This window comes from Leptidea sinapis, chromosome 22 (genome assembly GCF_905404315.1).
Source record: "Leptidea sinapis chromosome 22, ilLepSina1.1, whole genome shotgun sequence".
Lineage (NCBI taxonomy): Eukaryota > Metazoa > Arthropoda > Insecta > Lepidoptera > Pieridae > Leptidea > Leptidea sinapis.
The window spans coordinates 6392852-6405544 of NC_066286.1; the positions used below are offsets into that span (position 1 = coordinate 6392852).

General features: G+C 37.4%; 1 protein-coding gene across 2 annotated transcripts in view; it reads right to left on the reverse strand.

The window, feature by feature from the left end:
• Positions 1–1299: 1299 nt before the first annotated feature.
• Positions 1300–12693, reverse strand: part of LOC126970822 (growth arrest-specific protein 2-like) — a 127743-nt gene continuing 116349 nt past the window's right edge. For both annotated transcript variants that reach the window (XM_050816954.1, XM_050816953.1), the window contains exons 4-10: positions 6742–6866; positions 6066–6207; positions 5661–5859; positions 5116–5156; positions 3632–3753; positions 2739–2867; positions 1300–2623 (exon numbers count right to left, since the gene is read on the reverse strand). In XM_050816954.1, coding sequence (XP_050672911.1) covers positions 1940–2623; positions 2739–2867; positions 3632–3753; positions 5116–5156; positions 5661–5859; positions 6066–6207; positions 6742–6866 — 1442 coding nt within the window. In that variant the 3' untranslated portion in view covers positions 1300–1939. The remainder of the gene's footprint in view (positions 2624–2738; positions 2868–3631; positions 3754–5115; positions 5157–5660; positions 5860–6065; positions 6208–6741; positions 6867–12693) is intronic.

Here is a 12693-nt window from a genome sequence, read left to right on the forward strand (position 1 = left end):
TCAGAAATCTGGTAAACAGAGCAAGACCGACTCAAATCATCCTCCTCGCCGTAGACTTTTGCAATATTAGGGTAGGTACTTCAAATTGAAATGAAACCACTTGAGATTGTCAGATCATCTGATCTGATGTCGATGTATCGAGCGACGATCAGTTAGGCGAGACAATACTTCAATTTTGGATAACTGTTCTCACCTCTATGGCTGGATGGCTCTCCCCAGCACCACCTAATTGAATGGACTTCATTGTATGCGGGCAAAATGCATTCAACCGAATCATCGACGATCGGCTCGATTCTTTGGTGTTGCATAGAGATGTGGGTACTCTCTGCATCTTCTACCGCAAATAATACGGGGAGAGCTCAGAGGAGTTGCAAACTCTGTTTTTGAATTAATTTTTCTGGTATCAACCCAAAGGTTATAGATAGATACCAGCAAAATCAATTACCGGCTGCACCTTTCCCGAACCGATACGACATAGGGACCTTCAAACATAGAGCATCCTACCTCAAATGATACATCTTTTGACCCCTGCTTTTGTGGATGTCTATAGGCTTGGCTAACAGAGTTTCCAATCAATAACGCATACTTCAGATGTAACCTGACAATAACGTTGTACTTGCGTTGTGTACGATTTGAAAACTGCTTTAAAATGAATCCAAGCATATATGATTTATTAATTATACGATCAAAGTGTCCTCTAAATGTGAGTTCACCATCGAGGATTACTCCCAGCTTTTTTAATTTTTTATCATCGCCGTATAGGAGAGAACTTCTCTTATTCTAATTAATGAATTCTGAAATATTCTGTCCATATTGTTGATGAACGTATTGAATAGAAAAAAAGCGAGATAATTATGGTACGCATAGATCCTCTTGCCGGCGAGCTTGCTAACGTTGCAGGCAAACTGACACTACAAAATAGGTACTGATTTAAATGGCCAGAGTGTAGTGAGACAAAAGTAAAACTTTCGTCAGTGTTATAGCTACGTAAATTACGTTCGCCCAAGAGTGTATAATAGCTAGGTGCAGACTGCAGAACATTGAAGATATACGGCCGTTTTCAATAACCTATCTATCCTTAGTTTAACCTACTAGAGGTAGACAAATTTATCCTTTTACACTTACATTTAAATAACCTATCGACAGATCGCATTGGACTATAACTAATAATATAACTTTATTGGACAGAAGTATGGATAGAAAAGATCTTGTCATTAAAAGGTGATAGCAATATATGTATCCGTAACTAGAGATACGTTATTGAAAACGGCCGTCAGTGGAGATAAAAAAACGACAGTATCATAGTATAAAAAATTTATTAAGAATTGTTGGCACATTATTATTGTAGATAATAGTATTCAAATATTGATTAAAAACAAGATTATTAAGTAATAGGTTATAAAAATATTTTCTTTAAAACAAACACAAAAATTTAAATAATTTATTATTCAACAGAAATTATTGAAATTAATTTAGTTAAATAAATTAAACAATTTGTGGCAATAATTTTTATAATTTATCATGGACTAATGTGTTATGTCAAAACTTGTAAAAGTAAACCAAAATGGCGCGGATGAGATTTATTGATTGTATCGTGTCTATCTAGTGCTTATCTATCTATGTGCAAAAATATATGGAAATTAAATTAGTATGACTAGTCCCCCGTAGCCCCTCCTCTTACCAGATATAAAAAAACAATAGGTACAATCCTCCGGTTGTCAGTAAACTCTTCTATTAGCTAGCTGACAAGCGGTGTAATTATATTAATAGTTTAAAGAAAAGTAACCATTAAACATAAAATAGATTCAATCGCTGCCTGGCTCAGGTCAGTTTGACGGATCATCGGTTCCGGGCGGTGACAGGTTTCCACCCCACAGACCTCTAACTACAAACTACGTCTAAATATCTAGCATCAATAACAACTAATGGAATGCGGAGATTATCTGGGCGGCACCTCCCGTGGCGGTGATCCTCTATATTTGGCTTTGATGTGCAGGAAGGGTTTCTTGGTCGAGTCGACGTCGGCGATTCGGGCCTCTAACGATGCGCGGATGCTCTCCTCGATGGAGGCCTGCGTGATGGGCGCACCGCGCTCGCCGGTCACTGACGCACTCTTGCTGAGCGGCTTCCTAACGTCTCCCGCCATCAGAATACTCATGCTGCGGGCTTTCTTGGTGTAGAGTGTGGTGGGCTGGTGCAGACTGCGCGGCCGCGCCTGCGTGGTCTGCTGCGGCCCGGAGATGCTCGCACTCCGACTCTTGTTCAGCCGGTCCGTGCCACAGAACTTGTTGTCAGAGGAGACGTGCGCCAGGCTCATGCTGCGAGATTTTTTCGGTACCGCCGCGACAAACGGTTTCTTTTCCTCGGTAGGCGTCCGGGCTGAGCGGAGAGGCCTAGGCTCGGGGGCCGATGAGGAGGATTGCGGCCGGCTTTTGGTGTTTGAAATGATCGGTGATGTCTTGCGAGCTGTGCGAGGGTGCACGGCGGGAGGCGGTGCGAGGGGCGGGGTCTGTGCCGCGGGCGTGACGAGGCGCACCTGGCAGGGCTCGTGGCGGGACAGGAAGTGCTCCAGGGTGTCCCAGCCGCCTCCCACACGCACCATCATGTGGCGCCCCTTCAAGAGCTGCACAAAAATAATGCATTACTAAATCAAAAATATTAAAAAAAAATTCTTCATTTACGATATTATTGTCGGAGAAGATTATGGAATACTGAACAGTAAATAATGAGCAACTCACTCTGATAAACACGTTTCGACCGGCGACTTTGTATCGGCCTTCCCCAACCTTCTTCATCTTCAGCATCCGGGAGCACTTCTCAGAGTTGCAGCGGCATCCTCGCTCCAACAAACTCGTAATTGTTTGCACCTGTACATATATATATATATATATATATATTTCACTTGTTAGTTTCCCTCGATACGTGAACTCCCTCTGGAGTTCAGGCGTTAGCTGGACGCAACAAAACGACAGGCGTGTCGATTCCCTCGCAAATCGCATAAACACGCGAGTCGAGAGACTATTTTGAGGCGTATTTGGAATTCATGCGATGCTGGTGAACGTGCGAAACGAATCGTGGCAAATTCGTCGCTTCTGGACAAGGTTTATGTGTATGAACATTGAAACCCAAAATGGCCTCCGCGAAAATTTATTTTAGCAATAATATGGATATCGTTTTCGAGCTTCTTGGGGTGGCAAAGAACGAATTTGGAATCATTTTCTGAAATTCAAGATGGCTACCGCATAAAATTATATATATTCTTCAATAAAAGTTCGTAAGGAATAGGCAAACTCGAGTGCCAGCCTAGCGAAACCCTAAGAAAAAAGCGGTTGTATGAAACGTGCAGCCATTGATAGATTGACAGATAACCGCTACAATCTTGTAATAAACGGAGATAGCCGAAACCCACAACGTTTTAATCAACTGTTCACTTTCAAACTTAGTCGGATTATCCTTCGTCGCCATATTATTGTAATTACTATCTCAAACTATTGACAAATTACTGCACGTTTCACACTATACAAAATTTAAATTTTTATTACATAGTATTGACATATTTTTGTCGAGTGCCTAAGGCGACAGCGTCAGGCGTCAGAAAGCGTGATACGACACGGCATGAAACTTAACTCACCCGCTTGTCCAGTTCGTTTGTGGGGTTGAGAGGCACGTCAGTGTCAGTGTCGGCGCTGGACCCAGAGCGCCCGCTGTCCCCAGACTTGGTGCTGGCGGCGTCGCAGTTGTCTACCGCGCTACCTGCACGCCACAGGTACTTTTTATTTTTTATTAATTCAATAAACTTTGGAAAATTTAGTCTAGATGGAGCCTCTTGCTGCTAGACAACTGATGAAAACAGGGCAGGTTTATTAAATTTAGTGTGCGTGACAAGCTACGTATTATACTGAGCCGATGCCAGCCAAGATAAGTTTGTAACTACATACATAGTTATAGGTGAGATGTGCTTGAGTCGTGAGGAGGCGATTGGCGAGAGCGGGTCGCGAAAGAAGGACACCGATTCCAAAAATAACAATAATCGTAACTAAAATTAGATTGTATAAAATAGTTATAAAAAACTTTTTATATCTATTGTTTTGGAATAGTGTTTTTGAAGTTGGTTGTTTTTTTGTTAAAATTTTTTTAGTGTAAGTATAATATCATTGATGATAACCACATTAAGTATTATAAATAAATGTTGGCTGGCATTCAGAGAGTCTTTACCAAAACATTGTAAACTGCATAGCTTTACAAGTGCACAGACCTGTCAGTGTTACCCTTAAGTCTTGTAAATTATAAGTTGTTGACGCAGTCACACATATGTTTCTCACGACCTGATTAGCAGCGTCATATATTTAAGGACTTGAGTGGTCTTATCACTCATTTTAAATTATAGTCTGTCACGTATTCATTATTAAAGTAATAAATAAAGATTCATTGAGCTTATTTGAAACAAGAGGCATCCGCATTCGTTTGGAATTATATAAAAGCTCTTTGTGGGAAGTAAATTCTTTAATTCATTCCTTTGTAACTAACATAGCTGTAGTAAATCGTTCATTACCGCCGTAATTAATAGCCCCCTTATTCATAATTGCCCGCTAACTTAAAACAGCCGCTAATGAGTGTTTTTTCTCATTCTGACTTAGGTCAATAGAAGAAGACAGAGTGAGAATTAGCAATGCTTTAAGTTAGCAGACTATTATGAATAAGGGGATAAGTGTACTGTAAGGACTTAGATAATTTATCCACCATCGCATCATAAGCCTTAAACTTATTTCATCCTCACATAAAATGAACGGATATGGCGTTTAGGCAAAGTGAGATTTTTAAGAAATATTCTTCGACGGTTTATTAATAGTACTTTAGTGTAATGTTTGTTATTTTTTCATTAAGAACGTTTTAATGCGACAAATATTTTCCATTTAAAACAAATACCGCTAAGAAACTGGGCTGGTTAGTTCCATTTAAAACATTTATATGTTCATTGAATGGAACAAATTATTAAAAATATTGTTCAAATAAATTGAATGAGATATTTTTTTTAATTTGCTTTTCATTTCAAATTTTAGTATTGGGATACCTACTGAGTTTTTTTTAAAGTATCGCAATATCTCTGTTACTTACTGTCATTCTCCGGTGTGGCGGGTGTTGGGTCCACCTTTGATCTGTCAACAGAATTAAAATATTTACTCAAGAGTTAACAGTAATGTTATTTCTCATTGTTTTCACTTGTTGGGTTCCTATACTTTAATCTGTCTTATGAATAAACGCATTGTAGTTACTCCCAGATTAAAATTACTTCTCCGTGTCATGTAATTATGTAGTGACAAAAGTAAGATAAAGATAAAAAGAGTTAAATTTGGAATAACTTTACTTCGCGTGTATTAATAACTTAGAAAGTAATCTTTAGTTTTTAGTGAGTTTTAAAACGAAGACACTTGAAAGTCAAAATGTCAAGTCAATGAAATATTTCTGATGGTGGGTGATATGCCCTGTCCAATACAATGCAGTTCAGCTCAGGATTCACAAACACTTTTCTATGTTAGTGTAATATGTCTTTTGCCCACTAATTTCTATCTATAAGCCATCTCTCCGACATCCTGAGCTAAAGAGCTTCTCTTCAACGCTTTGCATCAAATGGTTGCCACCGGCATTACATAGTTACGTACGAGTGGGCGGTCAGCGGGGGCGAGGCGTCCCGGAAGTGCCAGGCGCCCGACATGGAAGACTCCAGGCCCGAGTCACATTCTTCGGCCGCTATCTCCTTCTCCAGCTGCACCAGCCCGGGCGGCTCCACGGCATAGCGCGTGGCCAGGCGCGCCACCTCCAGCAGGCACAGGATCACCTGCCGCGGCTGATTGTGCACCACTGAAATAAAATACGAGGACACATCAGCACCGTTGCCTACGTCCTCTTGTAACAGCAATCACTTGAGGAGCACTTTTTAAAGAATATTTATTCCCCACTGAAGTTGAACGTAGAAGATAAATATTTATTTAAACAAAGGCAAATAGGCAAATAGATTATAGGTTCAACAAATTAATAATCAGTACTGCTATATCAAGTGTACATACCCAGGTCGTCGCTTTCAAAGAGAAGATTCTCATGAACACCCAGGTTGCGACAGAAGGTGATGAAGTTCTCGGCGTTGTCACGGGAGAAGAAACTGCCCCGCCCGGCGCGCTGCCAACATTTTCCGCGAATAGTTGGTACCGGCTGAAATGTGATAAAACGTATTGAGGATCATGATGGTAATTCATAAATTTGCACAAATGAAGATTCAGGTTAGAGTTTAGTACTGTAGTATCTACCTTTGTAGTTTGTAGTCAAGGGGATTTAGTAATCACCTTAACTCAATAAATATACAGGTCTGCGAAGATTATTCTGTTCCAACAGTACATGAACCCTGAAGTATGTTACCATTTATAATAAATTAAGTTAAGAAAGTTTGATCGGAACCGTACTGTGAACGACAACTTTATAATCCAGCGTCCAGATTGTGTAGATGTTTTAAGGTTGTGGTGATTTTGGATGTTAGTGGCAGAGCATCAGCTCTGGCAGCTTTTCGAGACCCGGAGAATCTTTTATTATTGTAAGTTTCAGTAAAATAATCGCAAAATTAAAGACTAGCCGTTGCAGGGCCATTCCTACGTTGCACGCGCTATACCAGAGCAAGCACCGGAGCGTTGTCGTTCTTGTATGTATTTGGTAGAATAACAATTATTTGGTAAAAACATAGAAGTTACTCACTCCAACTATGAGTCCTTGGTCCAGAGCCTCCCTAGCTTTGTCGTGGATGACGGACGCTAATTGGCAAAGCTCCACTCCGTTGTCCAACACGTCCAAAAAATTTTCTCCGTTCAGATACGTTATTCCTGTGGGATCAAGACAATGATTATATTATAACATGTCACAAAAACACACAACCACAAGAAGACACACAATGTGCATATTTGAAATTGAGTTTAGGGTGGGCCTGTTGACATCGAAATCCCACAAATTAAAGAATTACTAACATTATCATCAAAAACGGCTTTCTATATAGTATGCTGCTTTATTTAAACGCTAAATTGTTTTGCGATGGTCATCATAAAAATCTCGAGATAGATCAAATTAACATATTAAAAAAATTCGTAATGGCATGTAGTATTAGTAATTTAGTAATGATTACTTTAATTAGTTAATATATTGCGATAATTTATTGATGATACGTTGTAAACAAAGAAGTATTGAGGGGCTCAGAAGACACAATACACAACAAACTCTGTTTGAGATTTACACTTTTCTGCCGTGTCAACTATGATGTAATGGGCACTTAAAAATATTACATTTAGCATAAATAAATTACCTCACCGACGTGAATTTTATTAATACGAAGAAACAATACGTATGGTTATACATAGGTGTCTGCCTTGAATAATACAATGATTTATCGCAGTATCCAATAATAGTTTGACTGATATTCTTGTACCGGTACGGGCCAAGCAAAAACGGGTGTGCTTTCTCTAGGCCTGGGTGACCGTTTCTTGCACCCGCACCGTAGGGCAACGTGGGTTAAGTCTGTGCAAGTCCGAAATAAACTTGAAGTCGCACAACTGACGAACGCATAGTTCAGTGACAAAGGCCAAGACCCCAAAACTTGTAAGACCGGCAACTTGTACTATTCTATATTCTTTGACTTCGGTTAGACCTGCACGTAAACATCGCTTTTGGAACATGAATCAATGGGGGGACATATCACTGATCAGTGCAGGGTGCTTTTAACTCATATTGATGGAAGACAGAGAATATGGAGATGTAAGGAGAATGTAAAATTTATGGGGCGGTTTAGGTCAGTTATAGTGTGGAGGGATATGCAAGGGGTAATATGACTGGTGATCGGTAAATACAATAAAGGTCATCATAGAAGAAACCGTTGTCCCAATTGCCCGTTATAATGATGATAGCTTTATGCTGATACAGCAAAATGCTCGGGATAGCAGTGCTGCTCAGTCGAAGCAGTGGCCAGCAAGATCCTAGGATTCATTCATAAACCCTATAGAGCATGCCTGGGACTGCCTGTTAAAGAGAAGTATTAAAACCAGAATGCCGCCCTCCAACAGCCTGGGAGAACTGTATTTTTATACGTACTGGAAACGGATTACTCGAAGTGTGGCGGAGCTTGTCCCAAGACACAATTGATATGCCGCTAAGAATTACGTTATGAATATACAAATGGCAAAGATAGTCAGAGCACGATGGCGTTTATTATAATCAAAAAATATAAAAAGTGCACTTTGATTAATTTTAATAAAATTTAAGAATTCGTAGGTAAGTTACAACGTTAATAGATGTAAATTGGTTTGTTCATGTCTGATATTTTTTTTCAATACATTATTATTTAGTATTCAGTAATTTTTTTCTGTTTCGTTAATTGTGTCCGTGTATGTAAATTCGCTTTATTTAACGTCAGATGCGTCATCTTTGTACATCTCAAGATTGGACTTTTTTTTTCAATTCGGGTCCATTTTACGTTCCGGTGGGTGTCGTTGTATTCTCAGAATATAAGCACATTAATGATGGTTATTCCAGGAGCCTTTTCAGCACCATTTATGGCCAGTCAAATTACTGTAAGTCAACGAGTCTCGTTGGAGTATTATTTGTTAACAGTCACCGATTATTTTTATGAGTTCCAATAAAAGAAGTTGAGACGAGTAGTGAATGAAGTAATAATATAAATAATAATAGTGTAGATAACAGTTACGAGCTACGTGGTACATAAGCATTAGAGGCGCCGACGCGGTACTGTGCCGTTACCTGTTACTGCGAGTGTACACATCTGGCTTAGGCGCTTGTCGAGATCACTCGCCCATATCACTACACATTGGCCGAAAGTTTCTGCTTCTTTATCTAAATTATGTTACGCAGAATCGAGTTTATCATTCATACTTTTATATATATATTTAATATAAAATATATACGAACATAAAATTTAATAATAGTATGTTTTGCAGTAGATATTATTTATGAAATAGCCTGGAGGAGGACTATTCATTACCAAGATATGATAAAATTATTTATTAAAAATCATTTAAGAAATATAAAATTATTTAAGATTATCATTTAGAAAGTCAATTATGCTATGCAACCTTTACCACAAAATTGTGCTTTAATAATAATAAATCCTTTTTAAATTCGCAACACAAGTCTTTTATACATTTTCCGGGATCCTGTTGCAAAAGCATATAGGTATTTCGACCAACAAGACTCACTAACTCAACTTAACAGAGTAGTAAGCAAAACAAGTTAATTACATTAATTCAAACTCTATAATTCATTCAGACACAATTGTTACTTCCAGTGATTAGTTTTCACAATAATAAACAATGTTTAAAAAATATTATATCCTTTCAGTCTACACTTCTATACAAAACTGTAGGTACAAGTGATAAACTCAAGCGGCTTCTGCGTAGGGGGATGTGTATAAAGTGCATAAGTTGGGCGAGTGCGCTCGCCAAGCGCGTTTTTCAAGTGTGTACTACCGCGGTTCACAGCCGTGAACACTGAACACATTCGATAGCACGTGTCTTGTGTGTGTGACCACCGAGCATGAAACAAATGGAGACGCATCACCTGCTTTTACCGAAATTGAATATAATTATTATATAACGTAAGAAGCATTCATGCATTCTCAAATTACTGAACAATGCTCTTCGCAATAAAATTGGCAGTTGGCGACAATTTGGCGTTAAGTTATATTGTTAGTATCAGATTTTCGATAATATCGAATATGTAATAAATCAACTCAAGCAGTAATTACTAATGCTTAAATATTCTTTTATATCAATTCCAATTTGAATAGCAAAATTGGTAATCATACCAAATCATATTTAAAATCACTTAGCTAAAACCTCATTAAATATGAATTATGTTCAGGTAAGTGTATTTTAAAAATAATAAGCAAATATAATAATAATATTCTAAATCAAAATAAATTTTAATATAATATTATTGTCCCTACAGCAGTGTCCCTACAGAGTTTTATGATGAATGGCTAATAAACGGGATGATTTAGGTGGTGCTATCACGCGATGTCACGTTACAGACAGTATAGAAGGTCTGTCACGAAAGAACTGAGAGAACTATTATGGAGAACATGCTATTTTAAATGTGCTTTTAAGAAAGCAAGACCAACAAAGGTTTGTTAAAGATTGATGGATGAATCAAACGGACAAAACACGCGGAAAACTATATGTTGCGCGACAGAGTAGTGATCAGTTTTGGCAAACATTTGACACTCCATTTAAATCAAATTGAATTCTCCAATACAATAGTCACAAAAACTTCTAGTTAAATAACTATCACCTTTTAGAATTTCCCCAGTTTTAATTTTACTTAAATAATTTTTAACTTATATAAGTAGGTATTTATTATTGTAATAGAATCAACACGATTACGTTACAAAAAATTATGTAATTATTTAAGAAGTTAAAAATGGACTTTATTTAAATAAGGTTATTAAAATTCAATAGAGCGAAGTGTAGTCGGGTTAAGCGCGATTGGATCATATCAAAGGAAAAACTAAGTTCAAGAGCATAGAGAAAACAATACACACTTTGAAATAAAGATGGGTAGGCCACTTTATGAGGGATGAAACACCAAAATGGACTAGAGCAATAACTGCATGGTGCCCCAGAGGAGATAAGAGGAATAGAGGAAGACAGTTCATATGATGGGAGAACTGAAACAGAGGACCACTATGGACTAGAATAACAAGGAACCGGAAAGAATGGAAGACCTTGGAGGAGGCCTTTGTCGAAGGACAAACAGTTAACAGAAAGAGGACACAGACTGTTTAAAAGTTACTGCTAATAATTAAGTTAATAATATAGTTATGTAAGAGAAGTTAATTAATTAAAATGTTTTATAGTATGTTTATTAACTAGTAAGTAATTTTTTTTTTGTTAACTGTAATAAAGGCTTTATTATTATTATTAAAATATGACTTTATGTCACCATTTACACCGAATCGCGTCTGCATTGCGAGTAGTATCTGTAAGAAACAGGAATAGCTTGTTTCGTGATTTTTTTAGAAGCCGTTAAAAACTCTTTTCCTCTAAATGATGTAGTCGAGCTACAAAAATAAAATTTAACGGAACTTTTGTCATGCAGTAACTTATTTGTTATTCTTGTCTGTTACGGCAGACACATATGACCATATAGTCATTCCTTCCTATTTTAGCAGTACGAAACCTTAAAAACTGAAGGAAAGCAAAACGAAATACCTCAGATCTCCCAAATACTTCGTTAGCGACATCGTCTGAATATCAGAATAGTGGAACGGATCTGGTTGATGCCCATAGCGGTAGAAGAAAGCTTACATAATTACGTAAGGCTGAGTTATAATCGTTGATAGTATAAAAGTAATCTTATACAAATAATAAAAAATTGTATAATATATCAATGTCAAAATTATATACATGTACTTCGAAAACGTTGAGCTTTAATGAAAAGAAGTGGCAAGAAACTTATTGGCCAATATTTTAATCAATATCGTCATTTATCATTTTACAACTTTATAGTGACGCATTAAATATTAAAACGTTTTAATTTACTTAAGCGAAAAAAAGTGAGTCAATCATAAGAAAGATCATAAATTTACACACATGCGAATACTTTAATCTCATTTATTTTTTTAAATTAAAACAAAGTACTAAACTATAGCTTTGACATTAAGATAACTCAGAAAACTGTTTTATAATAAGTAATTCAAATATGACCGCGTACCAACCTGATGATAATAATGCAAAATGCTTTATTAACATATCTTCGATATTACAAAATCTGCGAATAATATAACTGCATATTTGTATTAAAAAATGAATATTATAAATATTCAACAAATAAAGTATTTTACACGAGCAAAGCCTGCTGGTTTTTAAAATAACGGGCCTGAGCCGATCGGATATGGCTGATGAAGTGATCACAATCTTTACTGGTTCGATTCCCGCCAGGAGCTCTAGCGTTTTATTATATTAGGGAGAGAGTTTCTAAAACAGCTTTGTGACGATATCTATATCTATACTAGCTGACCCAGCAATCGTTGTATTGCCGATATTAAAATCGCGATACAAAAGTAACTGTTGATGAGATGGGTGAAATTGTATGTATTTTTTAATGCTGACTCATAATCAAACAAATTTAAAAAAAAAAACAAAAAAATTCAAAAAAATTTTTCGTGTGGACCACCCTTAACATTTAGGGGGATGAAAAATAGATGTTGTCCGATTCTCAGACCTACCCAATATGCACTCAAAATTTCATGAGAATCGGTCAAGCCGTTTCGAAGGAGTTTAACTACAAACACCGCGACATGAGAATTTTATATATTAGATAGATCTCTTACATAGCGACCCGCCCCGGCGTCGCAAGGGATACACCCTTAAGAAAAAAAGATGAGAGAAAATGTGTTCTTTCCGTATTTTTATTAAAATATGCCTTATTGTGTAAAGTCGCGGCCTGGCATTGCTCAAGATCTCGAGCTGCGGTACTAACAAAGCCAATTTGCCTGCCAACGATTATCTCAATATAATATTCTACCTATTTAAGAGGTGAGTATGCGTGTGCATGTTCATGTAGTCCCCATTGAAATGGGCCAGTGGGAGGCTCCTTTGCACAGGATACCAGCTAGATTATGGGTGCCACAACGGCGCCTATTTCTAC